This window comes from Aquarana catesbeiana, linkage group LG09, assembly GCF_042186555.1.
Source record: "Aquarana catesbeiana isolate 2022-GZ linkage group LG09, ASM4218655v1, whole genome shotgun sequence".
Lineage (NCBI taxonomy): Eukaryota > Metazoa > Chordata > Amphibia > Anura > Ranidae > Aquarana > Aquarana catesbeiana.
Window position 1 is genome coordinate 150,506,292 of NC_133332.1, and position 27,863 is coordinate 150,534,154.

General features: G+C 46.9%; 1 protein-coding gene across 1 annotated transcript in view; it reads left to right on the forward strand.

Moving 5' to 3' along the window:
- The window catches only part of TMEM185A (transmembrane protein 185A), a 61,566-nt gene that overhangs the window by 11,251 nt on the left and 22,452 nt on the right, over nucleotides 1-27,863 (forward strand). Inside the window, exon 3 of the mRNA XM_073599271.1 lies at nucleotides 8,986-9,196. Coding sequence (XP_073455372.1) covers nucleotides 8,986-9,196 — 211 coding nt within the window. The remainder of the gene's footprint in view (nucleotides 1-8,985; nucleotides 9,197-27,863) is intronic.

Below are 27,863 nucleotides of genomic sequence, written 5' to 3' on the forward strand. Positions count from 1 at the left end.
AGCTCCAGGCTATCTTCCAAAATACTAAAGGAGATGGTCAGAGACTGCAGACATAATACAGGAGATGATCAGACTGCAGACATGCTACAGGAGATGATCAGAGACTGCCGACATGCTACAGGAGATGATCAGAGACTGCCGACATGCTACAGGAGATGATCAGAGACAGCAGACATGCTACAGGAGATGATCAGAGACTGCGGACATGCTACAGGAGATGATCAGAGACTGCGGACATGCTACAGGAGATGGTCAGAGACTGCGGACATGCTACAGGAGATGGTCAGAGACTGCGGACATGCTACAGGAGATGGTCAGAGACTGCGGACATGCTACAGGAGATGGTCAGAGACTGCGGACATGCTACAGGAGATGGTCAGAAACTGCGGACATGCTACAGGAGATGGTCAGAGACTGCGGACATGCTACAGGAGATGGTCAGAGACTGCGGACATGCTACAGGAGATGGTCAGAGACTGCGGACATGCTACAGGAGATGGTCAGAGACTGCGGACATGCTACAGGAGATGGTCAGAGACTGCGGACATGCTACAGGAGATGGTCAGAGACTGCGGACATGCTACAGGAGATGGTCAGAGACTGTGGCGGACATGCTACAGGAGATGGTCAGAGACTGTGGCGGACATGCTACAGGAGATGGTCAGAGACTGTGGCGGACATGCTACAGGAGATGGTCAGAGACTGTGGCGGACATGCTACAGGAGATGGTCAGAGACTGTGGCGGACATGCTACAGGAGATGGTCAGAGACTGTGGCGGACATGCTACAGGAGATGGTCAGAGACTGTGGCGGACATGCTACAGGAGATGGTCAGAGACTGTGGCGGACATGCTACAGGAGATGGTCAGAGACTGTGGCGGACATGCTACAGGAGATGGTCAGAGACTGTGGCGGACATGCTACAGGAGATGGTCAGAGACTGTGGCGGACATGCTACAGGAGATGGTCAGAGACTGTGGCGGACATGCTACAGGAGATGGTCAGAGACTGCGGCGGACATGGCACAGGAGATGGGCACAGAGTGCGGCGGACATGGCACAGGAGATGGGCACAGAGTGCGGCGGACATGGCACAGGAGATGGGCACAGAGTGCGGCGGACATGGCACAGGAGATGGGCACAGAGTGCGGCGGACATGGCGCAGGAGATGGGCACAGACTGTAATGAAGAGTTGTGGTGTGATGAAGGCACATAGACAATTCTATGATATGGACTTGTCACAGCGCCCCCCCTCCCCCCCTGTACTTACATGCTGCTCTGCCAGTGCTGGTGGCAGCCTGTAATGAGCAGGGCGATCTGCCTGCTCACCATCTCCCCCCTGATCTCCATTCCAGCCACATCTCTCCTGAGGTCAGCAGGGAATTCTCCAGGGAGAGCGCTCCGTGCGTAAAGCTGTTAGTGTGTGTATATTCCGCTCATGTGACTCTCGGCCGCGCCTCCCTCCTCTCACGTCTCTCCTGATGATGGGCTGACATCAGGGAGGGGGCTCTCCCGGGAGGGGGCGGGGCAAGACATTGATTTTTCGGGTCGCATGCATCGATGCCGCATCGGGGACACCCGAATCGCGATGCATTGATGCTGCGATTAATTTCAGCAGCCCTAGTACAGTGGTACCTTTTTATTCTTGTCCATATGGGCTTATGTTGTGTTTGTTTTTGGATCCTCCCTGCAGAGAGCCTGGGGCTGCATGGTCAGAGGTTGCTCCGCTCGGACCCTGCAGTCTGGACTTGCAGGGGAGATTGCACTGCTCGGGGCACTGTTTCCTTCTGTCTGGTGGTGGTCTAGTTGTGCACTAAGGGCCCTTAGGTGAGTTTCATTTTTTCTCTTTACAGGAAAAGGCTTTAGGAAAATCCAAGTATTCAAACCCACCAAGTCAGAGGAAGTGTCCTTCCTGCATGAACCCCCTCACAGATTCATTGCAGAAGGCAACGTGCAGGTCCTGTGTTAAAGAATTGGTAGAGGAAGCATCCCAGCAATACAAGGATTTTTTTTCTCTTCAGTACGGGAACTTACAAACTCGTTGAGTTTGTTCAAGTCCATGCTGGTTCAGAGCCTGGCAGGCCAGGTGGAGCCTCAGCATCCACCATCCAGCCGGAGGGCATCCACCTTTAAACCAGCAGAAGTCGTGGAGATGAGGAGGCAAGTACTCTTCCCTCCCTCAGGGATTCAGACGAGGAGGAAGAGGAAGATGATAGCCGAGCCTCTAAGTACAAACTATCTTTGGAGGATGTGGACGACCTTCTGAGAGCGGTCTACACTACCCTCGATTCCAGGAGAAAAAGGTGCAATTATCAGTTCACGATAAAATGTACCAAGGACTAGACGACACTAAACATAGTGTTCCCAGTCCATAGAATCCTCTTGGACACGGTAAAGAAAGAATGGAAGGACCCTGAAAGGGGCCCTTTCTTTCCAAGACCCTTAGGAGAAGAGAATAAGAAACCCCAGGTAGATGCCGCATTCTCGCAGGTTTCCCGTCGCACAGACCTAGCATTCGAGGTTATGGGGGCACTGAAGGATGTGATGGATAAGAGAGTGGACTCCCTCTTGAAAAAAGCATGGGATTCCACATTGGCCAGCCTCAAACCCGCTATGGCTTCCACGGTTGTTGCAAGGAACCTAGAATGCTAGGTAGAGAAGCTGAAGAGCCACGTAGAGGTGGGCACATTGCGGAAAGATCTTCTGGAGTCCTTCCCATTGATACTGAAGGCAGTGAAGTAGATGGCTGATGCATCAGCCGAATCAGTTAAGATGTCAGCAAGGTCGTCAGCGCTGGTGAGTTCTGCCAGACGTGCTGTCTGGTTAAAAACTTGGTCTGGTGACACAGCCTGCAAGATTAAGCTATGTGGCCTACCTTTTTCGGGTGATCTTCTTTTCGGTCCAGACATGGAAACAGTCCTGGATAGGATAGCCGATAAGAAAAAGGCTTTCCCTTCCAAAAAGAAACAACAGGTCAAAAAGAATTTTCGTGCTGTTCAACAGCCCCACAAAAGTAGGGATCAAGACAACAAAAACCGCTGGGTCTCCCAAAGGGGTAAGGGAAGAGGAGGAGTTCTCTTTAGATCTCCCCCAGACCAGCCCCCTAAAAACAAATGACGATCTTACCCCAGTAGGGGGAAGATTATCTGCCTTTCACCTACAGTGGAACAAAACAACTTCAAGCCTGTTCGTGAAAAACGTCATCTCCCTGGGATACAGTCTGGTGTTTTCAGAGACCCCCTCGAGCAGATTTTATGTTACGAGTCACGACCCTTCCAAAGGATCAACAAAAAGCTTCTGCAATGATAAGATTGCTACAGGATCTGATTCAACAGGAGGTGATTATCCAGGTCCCAAAACATCAGGAAGGCAGAGGCTTCTATTCCCACATCTTCTTGGTGAAAAAGCCTTCGGGAAAGTATCAGTTGATTTCTGAACTTAAAGATCTTAAACAGATCGATCCATTACAAACCTTTCCGGATGGACACGATCCATTTAATAACAAAGTTGCTGACTCCAGACTGTTTCATGGCATCCCAAGATCTAAGGGGCGCCTATTTACATGTCCCGATAGCTTAAGCTTCCCAACGCTTTCTCCACCTAGCCCTCAACCTGGGGACTTCAGTTTGGCATCTCCAATTCAGAGCTCTGCCATTCGGACTTTCATCCTTCCCCAGGATCTTTAAAAAAATGTCAGAAGCTCTGGAGCCTCTGAAGCTAGGAGGGAACGGGACTCCAAAGAACAAGTCTTGACTAATCTTCAGGTGTCTCAGACTCTCCTCAAGAACCTAGGGTGGCTCCTGAATCTAGAAAAATCAAATCTAGAACTCATGCAGGAGATGAGGTTTCTGGGCTATATGATAAACTTGGTGCTTCAAAGACTTTTTTTCTGCCACAAGAGAAGATGGAGAAGATCCAATCTGCGGTGAGAGCGATTCAAACCAATCTCTCAATTTCAGTTCGATCAGCCATGGCAGTCTTAGGACTTCTCACAGCGTCGATTGCAGCTGTACAGTGGGCCAGATTTAATTCCAGATTTCTTCAGATGAATATCTTACAAAGATGGTCACACCTGGAGTCGTTAGAGAAACAAATCAAACTTGCCTCAAACGTAAAATGGGCGCTCTGGTGGTGGAGGAATTCAAACAACCTGGGAAGAGGTCTCTCCTCAGTCTTTACACTAGACAGTCGTCTAACAGACGCAAGTTCCTGGGGTTGGGGAGCCCATCTGGACGGCCAAACCTCTCAAGGGGCTTGGTCCAAAGTGGAAGCCCGAAAGTCCTCAAATTGGCGGGAACTAAAGGCCATCTTTCTCGGTCTCCTAGCCTTTCAACAAGGGGTAAAGGGACAACATGTTCAGGTCCTTTCGGACAATACGACTGCAGTAGCTTATGTACTGAAACAAGGAGCAGAGGACTCCTGGAACTAGCCAGTCAGCTACTTGCCTGGGCAGAAGAGAACGTGGCCTCTCTGTCAGCGGTCCACCTAAATAGATCCCAGAATCTGCTAGCAGACCTACTAAGCAGAAGGAAAGCGGTGGAAGCAGAGTGGAGTCTGAACCAAGAAGTTTTCTTGATGATCGCCGAAGCGTGGGGAAAGCCTCAAATAGATCTAGTCACCAAAAGAATGCGAAAGTACAGAAGTTCTTCTCACTCCACCGAGAAGACCGGGCTGTAGGTATAGATGTTTTCCCACACCCATGGCATTATCAGCTGTGCTATGATTTTCCCTTGATACTGGTCCTAAGGAAATTCAGGGAGGAAAATACCAATCTGATCCTAGTCACTCCTTTTTGGCCAAAAAGACCCTGGTTTGCGACACTGCTAAACCTGGCAGCAAAACCCCCATGGAAGCTGCCGCCCAGGAAGGACCTGTTAACGCAGGGGTCTGTGAATCATCCGGAAGCAGACCGGTTACATCTAACTGCTTGGTTTCTAAAGAAGACCTCCTAAAAGCCAAGGGACTGTTTGAGAAGACACTATCGAGAGGTCTTAATTTCAAGATATTTATTTATTTATTTATTTATTTTAGGACACTTGCACAAAATAGGCCAGTTCCCCTTTAAAGTTTTTCCCAGTTGGGATTTGTCTGTTGTTTTACAGGGTCTCACGGGAGCTCCGTTTGCACCCTTACAGGAAGCGTCCTTAAAAAACTTAGTCATTAAAACGATTTATTTTTTTGGTATCCATCATATCGGCAAGAAGAGTCAGCGAGCTTCAGGTCCTGGCAGTCACAGAACCCTTTCTAAATGTTCTTTCAGAAGGGTAATCCTTCAAACAGATCCAGCTCTCCTACCTAAGGTTTCTTCGATCTTTCACTGTTCACCGGAAATAGTCTTGCCCACTTTCTCCTCAGCTCCTGCCAACCCAGGAGAAGAAGCTTTCCACACATTGGATGTGAGGAGGTGCCTACTACACTTTCTAACAGTCACAAAGGAATTCAGAAAATCAAACGCTCTCTTCGTGATTTTCTCAGGCTCACGTAAAGGGGAGAAAGCTTCCAAAAGCACTCTGGGCAAATGGCTTCAATGGGCAATCACGGAGGCCTACAAAGCGAAGGGAGAAATACCCCCCTCAGGTATTGCTGCTCGTTCTACGAGATCAACGGCAGTTTCCTGGGCCAAAAGGGCCAGTGCTATGCCTGAACAAATTTGCAAGGCTGCCACTTGGTCCAACTACTCAACATTTCTCCAACATTATAGGTTGGACTTGCTGCCCGCCGCAAATCAGCCTTCAGCAGGAATGTACTGCAGGCAGTAGTCCCACCCTAGGGTAAGTTTCTCGCTTATCCTCTCCGAAGTTGTCCTGAAAGGCGATTTGAGAAAGACTTAGTTAGCCTTACCGGTGACGGTGTTTCTAAGAGCCTTTCAGGACAACCGCTACTTCCCTCCCTTTTATCTTAGAAGTGGTTTTAAGTGCCTATCATGGTTGTTTGTGGTTTTCTGTGCTTTGTTTTCCAGTATGTCGGGGACCACACAATAACTGAAGCCATGGTGGAAGAGAAGAGATTTAAAGGCTGCATGTGTTTCCTGGAAAATGGGCGGAGCTGGACTCTCTCCAAGGTTGTTCTGAAAGGCTCTTAGAAATGCCGTCGCCGGTAAGTCTTACCTAAGTCTTTAGCAAATAAAAATTTTTTTTTCCCATGAAAGTGGAGTTACCCTTTAAGTGCCCATGAAGTAACAAAAATCAACACAGAGCAGCCCGGATCCTCCTCTTCTCAGGTCTCTCTTTTGTGATCCTGGCCCCTCCCTCCTGTTGAGTGCCCCCACAGCAAGCAGCTTGCTATGGGGGCACCCGAGCCGAGTCACAGCTGTGTCCATTCAGACATGGAGCCCTGGCCCCTCCCCCTCTCTCTCCTGATTGGCTAGCTGACTTTAACAGCAGCAGGAGCCAATGGTGCCGCTGCTGTGTCTCAGCCAATCAGGAGGGAGAATCTCGGATGGCTGAGACACTCGTGGACATCACTGGACAGAGAGGGACCTCGTGTATGTGCTAGGGGAGCTGAGGAGGGCTGCTGCATACAGGTTTTTTATCTCAATGCATAGAATGCATTAGGATAAAAAACCTTCTAACTTTACAATCCCTTTTAAAGTGGTAGTAAATTATTTTCTAGACACTTTTACCTTTTAGGTAAGGTTAGAAGAAAGCTTACCTGTAGATAAAATAAATATCTCCTGAACGTGCACCATTTAGGAGATATTTAGGCGAGCAGCACCCGGCGATGTCACCGGCGCATGCGCTCTGAAGGAACCGTGCCCGGGACTTCGCACGCATGCACGGGAGGGACATCTCTGCGATTTGGCCAATCAGATGGCTTGTATATAAAAATATATATAATTTAAAATCGTGAATGGTGGCCCTAGAATTATTGCCCTCACTTCGACGTTCCAGTACGTCAAGTGTGTGACTCAGTTATCGTTTTTGTACTAAGGTGCACCTGTCCCATGCGTTTACGTTCCCGTGTACATGGGGGACAGGGGACATTTTAGTTTTTTTGTTTTTTTGGGGGTTTGTTTTTTTTTTGTTTTTTTTGTTTTGTTTTGTATTCACTTCAGTGCTGTCGCATAGCCCCCAGGGGTCTATTAGATTCCTGAGGATACCTATGGACCCCAAAGAAGCTGTTCAAAGCAGATGTGTTTGTTTGATTAACTTAATCCCTGGCCACAGGAGCCATTGAGTAATGGAGAATAAGAAAAAACTAAAGTAGAAGAGACAAAATACAACCAATCAGAATTACCTCCAAAAAATAATTTACTACGCCTTGTCGCAAGACAACGGCACATAGCAACATCAAAAACCCCACTAAAAAAAAACTCCACCTCACCTTGCAGTGAAACCCCCACCCTAAAGAGATATTACAAAAAAACCTCCCCTGTACAAACCCACCCTCAATAAAAAGCCTTCAACTGAAATGGAAGAAGGATTGGATGCAGTCCCACAAAGGGAGTTGGGCTAAACCTCCCCAGCAGCCCCCCCAAAAAGATTGCCCTAAGGACCACCCACCCGGGACACTAATGTCACCACAACCCTACTCTGGCTAAAGCCACAATGGGCGAATGGCACTGCACTAAAGCAATGTGGGGGTACATATGCCTAAATAACCAGCCCGCCTATCCCAGTCACCTGGCGTTGTGTTGCTACAAGTGTGGTCAGTTATACAGTCATGGTCAGGGCTAATATACCCAAAGCAGTACCAAGTATGGAATGTGACCAAAGCCACTGAGGTGGCTTTGGTCACATCCTATTTGCTGCTGGCACTTCCTCATAACGGATGAACTGCCCAGTATTTATGATCTGCGTTTAGATTGAGACTGCCTTAAAGCTACATGGACAGTGCTCACTTTTCATCTCCGCATGGACTAGCAGACATTGCTTGACTTGCATTGCTTGATTTTACCTCAGTGGCTTTGGTCACATTCCATACTTGGTACTGCTTGGTATATTAGCCCTGACCATGACTGTATAACTGACCACACTTGTAGCTTCACAATCCCAGGTGACTGAGATAGGCGGGCTGAGACAGGCTGGTTATTTAGGCATAGGTACCCCCACAGTGCTTTGGTGCAGTGCCCCATTCGCCCATTGTGGCTTTAAGGTGTGGCGTTGTAAAAAAAAGAAAGGAGGCGCCTCTGGGTGCAGACTTAAAACAATATTGATAAAAAGAGCAGCAACAGAGATTGCACTCACATTTGTGTTGAGTTAAAAAGGCATATGAGAGTCCCAGATGTAACTGGAGGGGTCCGTGAGTTCGATCATCCCTGCCATGGATGTGTAATCAGACTGGTCTTTCAGATGCACTGTGTCCACCGGCCGGCAATGATGGAGGAATACCAGAATGAGGCTTGGAAGGCAAACAGCAATCCAGGCGAGGGGCGATGACATCACACACATGCGACGCGTTTCCTGAGTCAGCAAGCCGTGAATGGCATGACGGCTGCACTCCTTTGTCAAGCTTTGACAAAGGAGTGCATCCATGGCAGGCATGATCGACCTCACGGACCCCTCCAGTGCAGCTTTGAAATCACACTACAGTGCAATTTCAAAGCGGCACATTATTGCGTTTTACACTGCTGCAACAGAAGTCTATGCAAGTCGCATTGAAATCGGATAAAAGTAGTGCAAGAATCTTTTTCATAATTGCTGCGACATGAGTTTCATTGCCGGCAATGGAGTGCGACTTGTCATGCGATTTGGAAGTCGCACTGGTGTGAACGGGGCTTAAAGATGGATTTTCATATTAATGTCTAAGATAAGAGGAATGTGATGGAGTTTATTATTATCTATTACCAGAACCCAGTTAAACTCTAGTCAGTATAAAGATAAGAGTATTCATTGGTCAGAACAGGCAAGCACAAGATTTTTATAGTTATGAGTTTTTTAATACGGTATGTGTTCTCTATAATAGATCTTTCAGTGTGCATTAAATGTGCAGTCTTATTCTTCTTCAGGTGTTTTCTGTAACGTTTTTTCTCTCTTTGATTCTGCAGGGCAGAAGGTGAAACCTGTGTCGAGTTTAAAGCAATGCTTATAGCGGTGGGGATTCACCTGCTGCTCCTAATGTTTGAAGTTCTTGTCTGTGATCGAATCGAGAGAGGAAACCACTACTTCTGGCTCTTGGTCTTTATGCCTCTATTCTTTGTGTCTCCGGTTTCAGTTGCCGCTTGTGTATGGGGGTTCCGACATGACCGTTCTCTAGAAGTAAGTAAAAGTAAAATGGGTCTAGTAGTATAAAGCATTATATATAGTTATTTTCTACCTTAAAGAGATGTCGTTCCCCCCCCCCACTAAAAATTAATTCAGCAGCTACAAATACTGTAGATGCTGACTTTTAATATTGGGTCACTTACCTGTCCAGGGTTCCCACGATGTTGGCACCCCAGCCGATTTTCTGATCGGCTGTCGGTTGCTGCCGCTGCCATTCCTGGTAAGGGAAGCCGGCAGTGACAACCGATTCCCTACTGCATATGTGCGAAGCACCCTGCGCTTTCTAATTGGCCCGGTGGCGGAGGAGGGGGAGTGAATTTCCGATGGACAGCGTCGTCTCTGGAAGTGGTAAAGGGGGATCTGTCTAAAACAGGTACCCATCCCCCCTCCTCGAAAGTTGCCAAACGTGGCACTAGAGGGGGAAGAAGACAGATAAGCAGAAGTTCCGCTTTTGAGTGGAACTCCACTTTTTTTTTTTTTTTAAATTCTCTTTATTAATTTTAATAGGTTTACAGAGACAGAACCTTGGGGCATTCCCCGGCTCAAAAAGTACCATGTAAATCGGTACCTAACAACAGGTTATCTGCCTATTACATTGCTGTTTTCGACAGAAAAACAGATAAAATACAAAACAAAAGCTAAAATACAAAACAAAAACTAGATATTACTGCTCAACCACTCTAATTGGAGAGATTATGAAAGGAGAATGTGCAACTCGTCTTCGATGAAAGTGGGATTTCCCAAGAGGGGATTCTGGTACTAGGCCTAGGACATTAAAGGTTCAACTATAGGGGTGTCACAAGGGACTTAGCAAGTGTTAGCACAGAAGGAGGAGCTAGTGGGTGTCAGATATACCGTCTATTCTTGAGCGGCATTAGTGGAGGTAGAGTCAAGCCATAGTTTCCATATTTTGTCAAACTTAGCAGTACACCCACGGGAGAGGTATGTGGCTTTATATAATGGTAATGTAGAATTGACCAGGGCTTTCCAAGAGGTCAGAGAGGGCGCATCAGGTTTTTTCCATTTTAGTAATATTGCTTTACGGGCGTAAAAAAGTAGAAGTCCTATGAGGGTCTTAGTTGCTGTGCGGTGAGCTAAAGAGCCCACCAGGCCAAGCAAGCAGACCGGTACAGTCAGCGGGATTGGGAATGTTAACAGTGAGGTTATAAATTGCGTCACCTCTACCCAGAAAGAGTGTACTTTGGGACAGGACCACAACATATGACAGAAACCGGCCTCCACGCCACCACATTTCCAACAGCTAGGGTAGGCCCCAGGATAAATTTTGTTCAGCCGTTGCGGCGTTAAATACACCCGGTGTAGAATCCGGAATTGAATTAAACGGTCCTTCACTGCCACTAATTGAAGAAAAGGGTATTCCCACATATCCTCCCAGTCCTCTGTATCTAGTTCAGGGAAGTCAGCCCTCCATTTTTCTTGGAGAGTTTCAAGCCCAAAATGCATTGATGGTAATAGTGCCTTATATATGGTGGATAGGGGTTTTACCAGCTCATCATTCCGGAGGAGGGATTCTAAGGTGGAGTGAAAGAGTAATGGTGGTTGAGTTTTGAATTGGGAAGAGAAGGCATGTCTAAGCTGTAGATATCTAAAGAAGTAACAATTGGGTAGGTCATGGTTTTGTTTGAGAGTGTCAAAGGGGAGAATAGCCCCGTCTTTACATATATGGTCGAGTATCCTAATGCCCCTTGTTGCCCATAAGCTCGGGTCCGGTATAGTGTGAAATTCAGCGAGGAGCGGATTAAGCCACAAGGGGGTATCCGGGGACCATCTGTTTGGTTCTGTTTTATGTTTACAAACTTGCAATTGCCACGCCTTTATCACTGAAGTCATAGAGTGTGTGAGAGTCGCTGGCGCTCTGGGACCTCTGTATAGTGCATTTCTCAGTGATTCAAAGGACCCCAACGATGCTGCCTCCAGCACCACCGAGGCGTTTGTATCATCAGAGATTACCCAATTATGTGCGTGGACAAGTAGGGCTGCAAAGAAATATTTTTGGAGGTCTGGACAGGCCAGGCCCCCCTCCGTCCAGGGTCTACGGAGGATAGACCTGTTAAACCTGGGGGATCCAGACCTCCATAGGAAGGAAGAAAGGATGGCATCTAATTGTGTAAAGAATTTTTTGGGTATCCATACTGGAGTGTGTCTGATGATGTATAGAAAAATAGGGAGGCACTTCATTTTGAATAGGTTTATTCTACCTATAAGAGATAGGGGCAAATTATCCCACGCTCTCAGTTTGGATTTAAGGTTTGATAAAAGGGGAGTAAGGTTCAAGGCAATAAAATCCGTCACCTTGGGGGTGATGTTGATCCCCAGGTAACGGATCTCTGAGGCCCAGGACAGTGGCAATGAGGGGTCCGCCGCCTGCTCAGCCGCTGGGTCGATAGGCAGGAGTTGGGATTTTTCCCAGTTGACTTTCAGTCCCGATAAAATTGTAAAACGAGAAAAAATATTAAGAGCTTCTCGAAGGGAGGGCCCAGGGTCATTAAGAAAAAGCACCAAGTCATCGGCGTATAAAGCTAATTTTTCAACTATGGAGCCCACTTGTATGCCTACCACAGCATTAGAGTTACGAATGGCAGTGGCTAGTGGTTCCATCACCAGGGCGAACAAGAAAGGGGAAAGTGGGCACCCCTGCCTAGTTCCCCGTTGTATCTGGAATTGTTCTGAGAGCATGCCCCCTAGTTTAATTTGTGCTGTCGGGGATTTGTATAGAATGGCGATCCATTTACAGAAGGTGGGGCCAAAACCGAAGGCTTGTAATACTATATGCATGTAATCCCAAATGACTGTGTCAAAAGCCTTCTCCACATCCAAGGCCACCAAGACCCTAGTCTGGGAGGAGGTTGGAGGAAGCTGCAAATGTGTCAACACTCGTCTCAAATTTATGTCTGTGGATTTTCCATGCATAAACCCAGTCTGATCTATGTTGATAAGGGAGGGTAATACTTTAACCAATCTAGCAGTGAGAATCTTGGCCAGGATTTTTAAGTCATAATTTAGAAGTGAGATGGGCCTATATGAGGCACAAAGTCTTGGGTCCTTTCCAGGCTTGGGGAGGAGAACTATGTGGGCCTGATACAGGGTAGGTGGAAGAGATCCATTCTCTAGACAGTGTGTGTAGAGGGCTTGTAGCCTGGGGGCCAGCCTCTTTGCATACGTCCTATACCAATCTCCCGGCAGACCATCTGGGCCCGGTGTCTTAGCAGGGGGAAGGGATGAGATCGCCAATTCAATCTCCAAGGTGGAGATCTGGGCGTCCAGAGCCTCCACATCCTCCCGCTCCAAAGAGGGAAGGGAGAGGCTCCGGATTTCCTCTGTCATGAGTTCGGAAGAGACAGGCAGAGACTGGCTATACAGTTCCCTAAAGTAGTTCCCAAATTCCTGAAGTATGGCTTTCGTGCCCATAATCGTCTCCCCGTCGGGTGTATGTAGTTCAGATACCACCGTCTGGTAACGTGGTTCAGCAACTAGATTAGCTAACAGTCTGCCGTTCTTGTCACCTGACTCAAAAATTCTACCGGCCAATAAAGTTACATCATTGTTCGTTAAGGTGGTATAATGGAGGTTTAACTCTCTTCTCGCCTGTGCCAATAGCAGATAGGCCTCCGGAGAGGGGTTACGTGAGAAGCAGTCGGCCGCTTCAGATGCACGGTCTTCGAGTTGTGAAGTCAAGAATTTATAGTCGGCCCTTGCCGCTTTGATGGCCGAAATGTAGTAACCCCTCGTGGTCGCTTTAAAAGCTTCCCATACCGTCTCCACAGAAGCCGTATCCTCATTGGCAGGCCAGTAAGAGTCCAATAATGGAGTGACAATTTCTGCAACTGTTTCATCTTGTATCCACCGCGGAGCCAATCTCCAGGTGCCTGGGTCATTCTTCCCACCCACACCGAGGCGTATCTCCAAGGGGGAATGATCTGATAGCCCCGTCGGTAGATAGGATGTCTCGGATAGCTTTGAGAGAACAGAAGCACTGCCAAACGCCAGGTCGATCCTTGAGCTCGATTTATGAGATGAGGACAAGTGTGAAAAGGCCTTGGCAGAAGCGTGCTTCCATCTCCAGAGTTCGGTGAGGGCGAAAGTGTCAGCCCAGTGCCTGAGGTCCAAGTTCCCCTTACGCTGTGTGTTAGAGGAGTCAAGGACAGCGTCTAGAATGGAGTTAAAGTCCCCCCCAATTAATACATGAGCAGATTGGAAGGGTGCAAGTTTCTCATAGAGAGTGTATAGTATGGAGAAGTCTACTGGGGGGGGTAGATAGACATTTACCAATGCCCACAAAACTGTATGTATTTCCAGCAATAAAATGATATACCTTCCTCCAGGGTCTGTAATGACCCTGACAACCTTACAGGGAAGAGACTTATTAATGAGTATTGCTACCCCTCGGGCATAGGTGGAGTAGGTAGCGTGAAAAGCTTGTCGGACCCATGCCCTGCGCAAGGCTAGGACTTTACTGCCAGTCAAGTGCGTTTCCTGAAGAAACAATATATGAGGTTTGTGTGTGTTGAGGTATTTAAACAATAAGGACCTTTTGAATTTGTTGTTAAGCCCCCGTACATTCCAAGAGAGCAGCGTAATTTCAGACATTAGTACACCTGTGAAAAAAATTTGTTAGCAGGAGTAATCAGATTAGTAAATAAAGGCAGTAAGACAGTTTCTGGCGGTCTAGTACACAGATAGATCCTGAAGTATGTATATAGAGAGAGCAGAAGAGCGGTGAGCATACTTAAACTGTAGGGAAAAAGATCAACCCTACACATAGCAAAAAACTCCCTGCCACGCAGCCTATTCCCCAACATAACTTGGCTTGTAGCTTGATCCCAAAACTAAAACAATAAAGTTGGTGACTTAATGGTAATCAAGGGGCATAAAACTAAGCGAATCACGACCCTGGATTGAAGTCACAGCGTTCTATCAGAGTCCATAGATTTGTTTAATTTGTGGCTTAAACTCGTAGGGTAGCCATTTCCGTGGGCATGCGTTCCTTCTCGATGAGAGGGGACGGGCGGTAATTCCTCCAGGTTGATGGAAAGCACCTGGTCTTCCGCTTCTTAGAGAGAAGCCGTGGGGGTCAAGTGTGAACCTCTTATCGATGTATTCTTGGAGAGGCTCCGGTGCTTACAGGAAGTCTGGTAGGATAGAGTTGGCAAGGATGTGGGAAATCCGTGCATCAGATAACTTTTGTAGGGAAAGTGCTTCATTGCAATTTGATCAGCCAGTCATCAGCATCCGCTGGGTTGTCGAAGAACCGGATTGTTCCGTCATGCTGGACCCGCAGACGGCTAGGGTAGAGCATGCTGTACTTTATGTTCCTATCTCTGAGCCGCCTACGAACATCATTGAAGGTTTTTCTCTTCCGCTGCAAGTCAGCCGAAAAATCAGGGAAGAGGAGCACAGAGGCGTTTCCATATTTGAGTGCAGGGTGTTTGCGAGCTTCAGAGAGAATCCTGTCCCTGTCCCGATAGTTAAGGAAGCGGACCAGAAAAGGCCTGGTGGGGTTTCCAGGAATAACACAGCCCGTGGGCACCCGATGGGCCCTTTCTACCACGTAGGTGGGTGGGACATCTGTAAGGCCCAGGAGGTTTTTAAAAAACTCTTCCGCAAATTCAGCCGGGCGATCCCCTTCCTCTTTCTCGGGTAGCCCCAGGACTCTGATGTTGTTGCGCCTGAGGCGGTTTTCAGCGTCATCAGACTTTGCGACAAGGGACTGTACTGTGCGCTGCAGTTCGGCAATGGAGGTGGCATGGGTGGCTGTAAGATCTTCGGTGGCTGTTATTCTAGACTCAGTTTCGGACATTCTCCCCCTTATTTTGTCGAGGTCATTTCTTATAAGGTTGCACTCCTCCGCAAGATGGTCGATGCGCACCAGCAGTGAGGTCCTGCTCCGTTCGATCGCAGCAAGGATCATGGCTGTACTATCAGGAGGCAGTGGGGCTGATATTTCCGCCTCCGGGGCCCCCCCAGGATCCATCTCCATTTCGGCCAATAAAACCCGGAGTCGTCCGATCAGTGTGGGATCCTGCAACGGAGAAGGGGGCGGTGGTGGCCGGATCGGTGAATTGGCTGCCGCGGTCTTGGAATTCTTTTTCCCCTTTTTGGAGGAGGAGGAGGACATCTGGTCAGTCTCAAGGGGGGGGGAGCCTTATAGCGGGCGATCGACTTCCAGGTCAGCGTTCAGGGGGCTGTAATCTAGATCTGCAGCAGGCTATGAACACCAGGAGGTCGCAGCACAAATAGGCAGGTCTTGGTCGCCAGCAGCCCTCCACCTCTCAGCAATCCCTCTAGGTAGGGGGGGTAGATGGCTGGGTATATCAGGTAGGGAAGGCCCAGAGCTCAGGGACAGAGGCAGAGGAAGGATGATGCAACAGGGCCCCAAAACAACTCACACCGGCAGTTTACACAGGGCAGCTGGGCACAATGGGTAGGATGGTGAATGTTAAGGCTGGTGAGGCAGATGAGCAGTGTCCGCACTCCGGAGCCCGGGACCGGCCGCCCGCGCCGCACCTCCGCGGGCCGCGGCGTAGGAAAGAGCGGTGTCTGGTAGGCTTCGCTAGGCCGCACTAGGCCGCGACCGCAAAAGACAGTCCCAGCGGCCCGGCCGGCCACCAGGCCACCTCAGGCAGATGGATGGGCCGGCAGGATGGCGAGGGGAGAGACCCTTACCTCGCGATGAGGCCGAAAACAGCTCCCTCCAGCAGTGCACAGGCCCGGAAGATGGCGGCGGCCGCGGACGCACAGGATCAATGGCCCCTCGGATGGCAGCGGACGGATCCTCCACAATACAGGCCCAGAACTTGGCACAATGTAGAGAGGGACAGGTAGGTAGGTGGACTGGCTGTTTTTATGTTTGTTTATGCACGGATGGCTTAGGATGGAGAATAGGATTCCCGGAGCTCTTCACTAACACGTCCGCCGCCGTTCACATCCGGACACGCCCCTTGGAACTCCACTTTAATAGTCTAACCAGGAAGTTAGCATAATGAGGACAATAATTACTAAGCATTGTAAGCATTGATTTAAAGTGAGGGATAAGTTTATTTTATTAATAGTATTTTCAATTTTATTTAAAAAATGGCTGCATGTATGCCCAGTAGGTGGTGGTTTCTTCCAAAACCAGCAAATGCTAAAAGTACCATTATTAGCTAGTAGTCGGTCAGTAGAAGAATATGACCCTGAAATCTTTTATTGGTATCCTGCATATTTGTTTTATGTACTTTAACCTGTGGGTTCTTGATTTCTTCACTAAGAATGAACAAATTGTTTCAGATATTGCCAACATTTTCCAGTGCAGAGAATCGTGCAGTTCAGAAATCTAGCTTATTATGATTTAGAGATGTAAGATTCTCCACAGACCAGACAAGATTGCAGGAATTCAATTTGGGGAAGCACATTTCCTTAAATCTCTGACAATGAGGATGTCCATACAGTGTTTCCCCCCCCCCCCCCCCTTTTTTTCTTTTTTTTTTTCTTTACTCAGCCAGTGGCTAAACAAAATAAAATAGATTCCTCCTGCAACTAATTGCTGGCAGGCACTGATCTATAATTTTTTTTAACATATCACTTCAATAGAAGTTTATTGAACAATCTCACTTCTCTCCACACACAACCTCTGCACACTCCTTGTTGTCTTCATATACAGAAATTTGTTTTTTTTTTTTTTTTCCCTTTGTTTTTTTTCTCTTTGTTTTTTTTCTCTTTGTTTTTTTTTCTCCTAAGGTAGGTGACCTTGCTGTATAACATAACTGCAGTAGACAACTAAGATTGCCAACTTGACACCTACAGGATGATTGACATTGGCAAACAAAAAAGAAAAAACGCTGGCCAGTCCAGAATAACCCTTACTATTCTAAAAATGCTTTAAGTTTTTGCTAGTGACTTGGAAGATGAATGACTTTTTTTTTTTTTTTTTTTTCTTTTCCTCAACTCTGCACGGAAAAATCAAACCTTTTTGCTAGCTATATTTCCTTCGATCAAGAATCCTGCTACATCGCAACTGAACTGGTTTCTATATGCAGCCATTTAGGCCTTTCCTAAGCCTGACTTTGGAGTGCTATACCTGGACCACTCTGGGCTGGATGTGCGGGGCTAGCCTGGAATGTGACCTTCGGGCACTGGCCTGTACTGGGCATGAACATCGCGACTAACTTACCAATACACAAAGTGCCTTCTAGGTTCAGAATTAAGGAAAATCTTGCCTGTACTGGGTACCTCCAGCTTATACTCCACTATCTAGTGCTGCCTGTAGTGTGTCTTCTAAGGTACCCAACACCAATGGCCTATACTTTTCCCCTCTGTTAGAGTCTATGGCCTCTTTGGAGCCTTCCCTTGCTCCATCCTCTGCTCTATGCATAGAGGATTTCACTACAGTCATGCAGGATTTTATGTACCAAATAAAACTGATTGCTGTTTTTTGCTACAGAGGCCATAAGTGCACTTTCGTGCCTTCCCAAGCAGAATCTCTATCTGATATGCCTACAGCCTTTAAACCTTCAGACTTTATCTTCATCTGTCTGAGTCTGTACAGTCTCTGACAGATGAACTTACACCCGAGGAAACCATGTTCTCCCATCACTCCCAAACTGAAAAAGACAATTTTGGCTCTTATTTCTGCTTAAAGCATCATCCTAAAGCTTGTGGTAGCCTCTACCAGTGCTGTCCCTACTCTGGGCTCCTTTAGGGCTTCCAAGTCCACCAAGACCTTTCTGCTGCAACTGCGGTTTGCAGTTTTTCTTTGTGACATGAATTTCATACCTCCCCAACATTAGCCTTGTAACTGTTTAAAAAGGATATTGTTAAAAAGTAGACTCCTTTATCAGATCTGGCAGTCTCCTGTCTTTAAATCGGTAGAAAACTTTAAAATAAAACAAATAATGCATTGCATACTAGCACAATATGAAAGACTTACCTTGAAATGAAGCCCTCAGGTGGTGCAATGTTACCACTGCAGAGGCTTCTATCTTCATTCAGTCTTCCCTCCGGACTTGTGTGCTGCGGCTGCTAAGATGTCACTCCCGCACATGTGCACAGGAGTCGCGGCCATGGCACAGAGCTCTGAAGGAACGGCACGGGTATGCCATTCCTTCAGACAACATGCATCAATTAAATCACCGGCTGTTGCTCACTGGAATACCAAATGGTGCACATTTAGAAATATTCATTTTACCTATATTTAAGTTTTATTATAAGCTTACCTGTAGATAAGAATCAAATGCAGGAATTTACTATCACTTTAACATGGTATCTGCCATCCCAGTGGAGGATGCACCTGTCTTTAAAAACCCCACTAACAAAAGGCTAGAGGCCCATTCCAGAGCTTGGTTCTCCCTGGCAGGCCCTGCAATACAACCTTCCTCGACTATGACCCTCATCTGTCAAACCCTAGCTGACTGGTCAAAGGCTGTTAGAAGGGATTTAAGCACTCTGGCAATTGGTCCCTTTGCTCACGGAGCTTGTGGAACTCATGCCTGCAGTCTTGAGCTACAGTTTGGGTGAGTTATTGAAGGTCTCCTGCCACATCTCCAGAGTGATTCTTCTGTCAGTGAACATGAGGAGGACTCTGTTGGGCTGCAGAGCCTGCATTCAAAAAGTGCTTGCATCGCATGATCTTTGAGAGACAATGCCATGGGTGGCAAGAGTTCCCCAGAAAAAGAAGATTTGGAGCTCAGTCTTGGATTACTCACCCCTTGGCAGATGCCCAGAAAAATCCTTTTTGTTTGCTGCATGTTCTCAGTCATAATCCGAACCCAAGACTAGAACCTGCAAGCCTTGGACTTCTACATCTCCCCACCCTGCAGATAAAATCTTCTTTGGTATGAGGGTGCGCCTCCACTATCCAAAATGTGGGGACGTCTGTGGGCAATTGCGAACACTTGGACAGTCTGCATCTTAATGCACCATGCAGCCACAGCAGCTTTCAGCCTCTCGTAGAGTTTTGAAGACTGCTGGCAGCAGGGCTGAATGGTGCAACTGTGCCTTCCATTTGCAGCAAAACGCTCATGTTTTGTTGGCTGTTGTCCACCCCTTATTGTTGGATGTCCCAACAATATGACTTCCTATGTTCCTCAATGGACAAGAAAGAAAAAGGTGTTTTCCCCAATCTTCCAGGATGGCTTACAGAGAGAGGCTCCTCCCACCTAGCACAGGAAACGCATCCACATCATAAAAGACGGACCACAGGCAGTAGCCCCTCAGTATTTGTGTTTCCTCCAGTCAGACAGGAACTCTGAAGAAATGTGTTATTTTTCTCTGGCCTTCATGCTAGGTGGCAGGGGCCTCCTGGCTACAGCATCCCAGAACGGGGGCATTGAACCTGGGGACACAGGTAGCCTAGGCTTTCTTGGGCTGCCCTGGAAAGGGAGTCTTGAATTTTTACTCCAGGGGACCCCCTCTCTCCACAGGAATCTGGTCGGCAGCATGCCTGTAGTTTCAGGTACACTGGCAGTGTGGGAGTTTGACTCAAGTGAGTTTTCCTGGTGACAGTGTGGACTTATGGTGTCCTGATGCTTGGTGCTCAGCTCAGTAGCGTAGTGGTCTGCGCTCCTACCTTGAAAGCAGAGCGGAGAAAGTGGCTTAGCAGCCATGTTGGTAGCAAACACCGACCTAGTGGTTGGGGCTACAAGCTCATTCACTGTTCCAGGGAGGCATCCGATCCACAGTGCCAGACCGGGATCCTCGCTGCTTGACCCTTAAGGGCTTCAGAGAAGATGGTGGAAGCCATTTTGTCCTGCGCTGGTAAGTCACCAGGAAGGAGACTGTAAGCAGGGAAGCAGGTCTGGGACACCTGCAGGCTCTGTCCCTAAGGCAAAAGAGAAGCAAATGGGGGTTCCTCTTTTCTTGCTCCCTGGTGAAGGGGGCACCAGGGGTTTTGACATGATTCTCTGTACTATCAACAGACCGGCAGGGCTGATCTGAAGAGTGGCTGTGTGTGTATCCCTTTTTTTTTCCCCCACTAGTGGTGGGGCTTCATTTGGGTCTCCCTAGGTGGATGGGTGCTGGTCATAGGGTGATCCGTCTACACCTTGTCTCTCTTTGTAAAAGGCTCATTCCACCTTGTGTTCTCTCACTCTAGGACAGAGAATGTGAGCAAAAGGGGAACCACCTAAGGGATGGATGCGCACAGCCTGCAAGTACAGGTTATCTACTGCCTGGATACCAGCTCCAGTGCTGCAACGCTCTTTGAAATGGTGGGATTCCTAAAGAGCATTGGGAAAAAATGACAAACTTTTTTTTCTTGATTTTCACGAAGGCTCCTTCTTTGCTGGAGGAGAAGCAGCTATCCTCATGGGCGCTGAGGCTCTAGTGGAGCCCCCCTAACATTTGGTCAAGCACCATATCCTCTGTTGCTGGCTAAAATCCTGATGTTTGCTGATTAATATGGATGGATCATTTAAGGAGACATCCAGAGTCCCTGACTAGGTCCAGATGGTGGGAGGAGCACACGTCTGCAGAGGCAGGTGAACTATGTTGGTAAGCCAGGACAGTATGCAGCCTGCTATGCTGCAGGTCCCCCTGAATGGACAGCTATAGGGGGGTTTTGTGAGTATGCCCTGGTTCAATCATCAACATTCACCAGGGAGGGAGCGCGATCAGGGAACAGTAGGCTGACCTCGAACTTCCCAGGAGTATTACAGCAGACTTCATCTGGTTTGCAAAGGTACACCATATACTCTGGTTCCACCATGACACCTGTTTTAATTTTGGTAGATGGCCACAAGGTGGTTACCCTTAGGAGGATGTCCTCTCTTTGGGTACTGGTTGCTGTGGGTGGCTTTGTCTGTCTCCCACCTTAGTGTGGGCTATATAAAGCAAGTTAAGTGTACAGCAATCTCTGTTAACATACATTGTTTTTAATATGTCGTTTATTTTTTTTATGGGTTCCACCACAGAATAGATGTATTATAGATTGGTAGCCAGAGAGGCTATATCTATGACGTGGTTATACAAATGGTTGGTTTCGTGGCATTGGCATTAATTGCATATGAATTGCTGTGTGTGTGTGTGTGTGTGTGTGTGTGTGTGTGTTAGTTATTAGACGAGTATACTATGTCTCTGACCTCTCACTTCTCCAAGTATGTTATAACTCTGTGTATAAATACACAACACTGGAGCTTATGCTTGTGTTATTTGGGTTCTATTCTTTTGGTACCAATTGTGGTTCATGCCTCATGTGATCTAATGTATGGACTCTGAGGCTATGTTTCCTCTGTTGCGACTTTGGAGTGCAGCTTTGGTCCAACTTTACAGCCTCTGGATCGTGATTGCATCGGAGGTCGCATCAGGGTGGTGCTGGGACCTTTTCTAGGTTGCTGTGACTGAGTTGTGTGGATTGGAATGCGTACCATTGAAATTGATGGGCCGTGACTTGTCATGCGACTTTGTGTTCAGGGTCACATGGCGTGTCGCACTAGTGGAAACTGAACCTAATATTTCTAATGACCGGCTTGAAGTTTAGCCCTCATTTGTATATGTGGCTGTATGAATTGGGAGGCTTTTACCTGACCTTTTTTATTGTCTCGTACAATCTCCAGTAGGTTGTCTTAACCAGTTGCTGACCGCCCAACGCAGATATACTGCGGCAGAATGGCACGAGCAGGCAAAATCACGGTGCCCGAGGCGGTCGGCTTTGGTCTGACAGCGATCAGAGATGAGGGGGAGGCCATCCATTCGTGCCCCCCCCCCCCCCCTCGTGATCGCTCCCAGCCAATGGGAATCATCCCCTGCCTCTGTGTAGTACACAGAGGCAGAGGATGTGATGTCATCTCTCCTCGGCTCGGCAGTTTCTGTTCCGGCGCCGAGGAGAGAAGACATCTGAGTGAGTTGCACAACACAACACACACAGTAGAACATGCCAGGCACATTTTACACCCCCGATTTCCCCCCCCCCATCACACTGACACCAAGCAGTTTGTTTTTTGTTTTTCTGATTACTGCATGGTATCAGTTTGTGACAGTTAGTGTCTAGGGTACCCCCCTAACCCCCCCTAATAAAGTTTTAACCCCTTGATCACCCCCCGTCACCAGTGTCGCTAAGCGATCATTTTTCTGATCGCTGTATTAGTGTCACTGGTGACGCTAGTTAGGGAGGTAAATATTTAGGTTCACCGTCAGTGTTTTATAGCGACAGGGACCCCCATATACTACCTAATAAAGGTTTTAACCCCTTGATTGCCCCCTAGTTAACCCTTTCACCACTGATCACCGTATAACTGTTACGGGTGACGCTGGTTAGTTCGTGTATTTTTTATAGTGTCAGGGCACCCGCCGTTTATTACCGAATAAAAGTTTAGCCCCCTGATCGCCCGGCGGTGATATGCGTCGCCCCAGGCAGCGTCAGATTAACGCCAGTAGCGCTAACACCCACGCACGCAGCATACGCCTCCCTTAGTGGTATAGTATCTGAACGGATCAATATCTGATCCGATCAGATCTATACTAGCGTCCCCAGCAGTTTAGGGTTCCCAAAAACGCAGTGTTAGCGGGATCAGCCCAGATACCTGCTAGCACCTGCGTTTTGCCCCTCTGCCCAGTCCAGCCCACCCAAGTGCAGTATCGATCGATCACTGACACTTACAAAACACTAAACGCATAACTGCAGCGTTCGCAGAGTCAGGCCTGATCCCTGTGATCGCTAACAATTGTTTTGGTAAACTGGCAAGCACCAGCGGCCTAGTACACCCCGGTCGTAGTCAAACCAGCACTGCAGTAACACTTGGTGACGTGGCGAGTCCCATAAGTGCAGTTCAAGCTGGTGAGGTGGCAAGCACAAGTAGTGTCCCGCTGCCACCAAGAAGAAGACAAACACAGGCCCGTCGTGCCCATAATGCCCTTCCTGCTGCATTCGCCAATCCTAATAATTGGGAACCCACCGCTTCTGCAGCGCCCGTACTTCCCCCATTCACATCCCCGACCAAATGCAGTCGGCTGCATGAGAGGCGTTTTCTTTGTCCTCCCGAGTACCCCTACCCAACGATCCCCCTCCAAAAAAGATGTCGTGTCTGCAGCAAGCGCGGATATAGGCATGACACCCGCTATTATTGTCCCTCCTGTCCTGACAATCCTGGTCTTTGCATTGGTGAATGTTTTGAACGCTACCATACACTAGTTGAGTATTAGCGTAGGGTACAGCATTGCACAGACTAGACACACTTTCACAGGGTCTCCCAAGATGCCATCGCATTTTGAGAGACCCGAACCTGGAACCGGTTACAGTTATAAAAGTTACAGTTACAAAAAAAAGTGTAAAAAAAAAAACAAACAAATATAAAATTTAAAAAAATAGTTGTTGTTTTATTGTTTTTTTCTCTCTCTATTCTCTCTCTATTGTTCTGCTCTTTTTTACTGTATTCTATTCTGCAATGTTTTATTGTTATTAAGTTTTATCATGTTTGCTTTTCAGGTATGCAATTTTTTTATACTTTACCGTTTACTGTGCTTTATTGTTAACCATTTTTTTGTCTTCAGGTACGCCATTCACGACTTTGAGTGGTTATACCAGAATGATGTCTGCAGGTTTAGGTATCATCTTGGTATCATTCTTTTCAGCCAGCGGTCGGCTTTCATGTAAAAGCAATCCTAGCGGCTAATTATCCTCTAGACTGCTTTTACAAGCAGTGGGAGGGAATGCCCCCCCCCCACCGTCTTCTGTGTTTTTCTCTGGCTCTCCTGTCTCAACAGGGAACCTGAGAATGCAGCCGGTGATTCAGCCAGCTGACCATAGAGCTGATCAGAGACCAGAGTGGCTCCAAACATCTCTATGGCCTAAGAAACCGGAAGCTACGAGCATTTTATGACTTAGATTTGGCCGGATGTAAACAGCGCCATTGGAAAATTGGGGAAGCATTTTATCACACCGATCTTGGTGTGGTCAGATGCTTTGAGGGCAGAGGAGAAATCTAGGGTCTAATAGACCCCAATTTTTTCAAAAAAAGAGTACCTGTCACTACCTATTGCTATCATAGGGGATATTTACATTCCCTGAGATAACAATAAAAATGATTAAGAAAAAAATGAAAGGAACAGTTTAAAAATAAGATAAAAAAAGCACCCCTGTCCCCCCTGCTCTTGCGCCAAGGCGAACGCAAGCGTCGGTCTGGCGTCAAATGTAAACAGCAATTGCACCATGCATATGTGAGGTATCACCGCGAAGGTCAGATCGAGGGCAGTAATTTTAGCAGTACACCTCCTCTGTAAATCTAAAGTGGTAACCTGTAAAGGCTTTTAAAAATGTATTAATTTTGTTGCCACTGCACGTTTGTGCGCAATTTTAAAGCATGCCTAAGATCATCTTTTTTATTTCATCAAACATTTGGGCAATATAGTGTGTTTTAGTGCATTAAAATTTAAAAAAGTGTGTTTTTTTCCCCAAAAAATGCGTTTGAAAAATCGCTGCGCAAATCCTGTGTGAAAAAAAAAAATGAAACACCCACTATTTTAATCTGTAGGGCATTTGCTTTAAAAAATATATAGTGTTTGGGGGTTCAAAGTGATTTTCTTGCAAAAAAAAATAATTTTTTCATGTAATCAAAAAGTGTCAGAAAGGGCTTTGTCTTCAAGTGGTTAGAAGAGTGGGTGATGTGTGACATAAGCTTCTAAATGTCGTGCATAAAATGCCAGGACCGTTCAAACCCCCCCCCCCAAATGACCCCATTTTGGAAAGTAGACACCCCAAGCTATTTGCTGAGAGGCATGTCAAGTCCATGGAATATTTTATATTGTGACACAAGTTGCGGGAAAGAGACAAATTTTATTTATTTATTTTTTTTTTTTGCACAAAGTTGTCACTAAATGATATATTGCTCAAACATGCCATGGAAATATGTGAAATAACACCCCAAAATACATTCTGTTGCTTCTTTTGAGTATAGGGATACCACATGTGTGAGACTTTTTGGGAGCCTAGCCTCGTACGGGACCCCGAAAACCAAGCACCGCCTTCAGGCTTTCTAAGGGCGTAAATTTTTTATTTCACTCTTCACTGCCTATCACAGTTTCGGAGGCCATGGAATGCCCAGGTGGCAAAAAAAAACCCCAAATGACCCCATTTTGGAAAGTAGACACCCCAAGCTATTTGCTGAGAGGTATAGTGAGTATTTTGCAGACCTCACTTTTTGTCACAAAGTTTTGAAAATTGAAAAAAGAAAAAAAAACATTTTTTTCTTGTCTTTCTTCATTTTCAAAAACAAATGAGAGCTGCAAAATACTCACCATGCCTCTCAGCAAATAGCTTGGGGTGTCTACTTTCCAAAATGGGGTCATTGGGGGGGTTTGTGCCGTTTGGGCATTCCATGGCCTCCGAAACTGTGATAGGCAGTGAAGAGTGAAATCAAAAATTTACACCCTTAGAAATCCTGAAGGCGGTGATTGGTTTTCGGGGCCCCGTACGCGGCTAGGCTCCTAAAAAGTCCCACACATGTGGTATCCCCGTACTCAGGAGAAGCAGCTAAATGTATTTTGGGGTGCAATTCCACATATGCCCATGGCCTGTGTGAGCAATATATCACTTAGTGACAACTTTGTGCAAAAAAAAAAAAAAATTGTCACTTTCCAGCAACTTGTGTCAAAATATAAAATATTCCATGGACTCAACATGCCTCTCAGCAAATAGCTTGGGGTGTCTACTTTCCAAAATGGGGTCAGTTGGGGGGGTTTTATGCCATCTGGGCATTTTATGGCCTTCAAAACTGTGATAGGTAGTGAGGAGTAAAATCAAAAATTTACGCCCTTAGAAATCCTGAAGGCAGTGATTGGTTTTCGGGGCCCCGTACGCGGCTAGGCTCCCAAAAAGTCCCCCACATGTGGTATCCCCGTACTCAGGAGAAGCAGCTGAATATATTTTGGGGTGCAATTCCACATATGCCCATGGCCTGTGTGAGCAATATATCATTTAGTGACAACTTTTTGTAATTTTTTTTTTTTTTTGTCATGATTCAATCACTTGGGACAAAAAAAATGAATATTCAATGGGCTCAACATGCCTCTCAGCAATTTCCTTGGGGTGTCTACTTTCCAAAATGGGGTCATTTGTGGGGGTTTTGTACTGCCCTGCCATTTTAGCACCTCAAGAAATGACATAGGCAGTCATAAATTAAAGACTGTGTAAATTCCAGAAAATGTACCCTAGTTTGTAGGTGCTATAACTTTTGCGCAAACCAATAAATATACACTTATTGACATTTTTTTTACCAAAGACATGTGGCCGAATACATTTTGGCCTAAATGTATGACTAAAATTGAGTTTATTGGATTTTTTTTATAACAAAAAGTAGAAAATATCATTTTTTTTCCAAAATTTTCGGTCTTTTTCCGTGTATAGCGCAAAAAATAAAAACGGCAGAGGTGATCAAATACCATCAAAAGAAAGCTCTATTTGTGGGAAGAAAAGGACGCAAATTTTGTTTGGGTACAGCATTGCATGACCGCGCAATTATCAGTTAAAGCGACGCAGTGCCAAATTGTAAAAAGTGCTCTGGTCAGGAAGGGGGTAAATCCTTCCGGGGCTGAAGTGGTTAAATGCATTAATGTTTATAGACAGCAGGTGTGTAAATGGCTTAGAGAGAAAATCTCTGGTCGTTGAGACCTTACCAAGATATGTTTATGCAATCTCTCTGGCCATACGTAAAAAAATTCTACTGTGCAAATCAATAATTTGAAAGGTAACTGAGGAGGTTCCCTCTTTTTTTATATTCTTGTATTTTTGTGTTCTTCCTCCAGGAAGGACTTGGAGTGGATACGGACCCTTGCAGGTGCCCATTGAGGTGAACGGCCTCAGATGGTGCACATGGATGAGGCAGATCTCCCTGCGTGGACTTTACTTGCATACCTGCTGTCTTTCAGCTTTATATACCGTATTCTTTAGAAAGTTCAAATCTTGTTGGAAAGTTTCTCTTTCTGTTTAGCACTGGAAGTGTAGTCTGGGCATATAGCCAAGACAGCTGGTTGGAGGAAAAGCGCACCTGGGTAGAGACTTTCTCAGCTGTTCGTTGAATAGTTCAGCACTCTGCTAATCCTATTTTATACCATCCTCCCCAACACAAAACTACGGCTGCTTTTGTCTAGGTTGATGGAGAACTTGTCAGAATCCCAGAGTTCTGCTTTAAGTTCAGTACTCTCTATATGTTAGACATCAGTACATCTCTCTCATAGGCCCCTTTCACACTGGGGCGGTGGGGGCGTCGGCGGTACAACAGCGCTATTTTTAGCGCTGCTGTACCGTCGTTCTTGCAGCGGTATTCGGCCGCTAGCGGTGCGGTTTTAACCCCCGCTGGTGGCCGAAAAAGGGTTAAAATCCCTCGTACAGCGCGGCTATAGCCACGGTATTGCCGCAGTATAGCCGCGCTGTCCCATAGATTTCAATGGGCAGGAGCGGTGAATACACCGCTCCAAAAAAGCGGTTTGCAGGACTTTTTTCACCGCCCTGCCTGCGCACCGCTTCAGTGTGAAAGCCCTCGGGCTTTCACACTGAACAAATAGCGGAGGCTGTTTAGGGGCGGTTTGCAGGCGGTATTTTTAGCGCAATACCACCTGCAAACCGCCCCAGTGTGAAATGTGTCTTACTCAGCCTTCTTAACAGAACAGCTATGGCAAGTCAAACTAAATGTTCTGTTACTACTAAAGGCTCAGTCTCCTGAAGCAGTGATCTGCA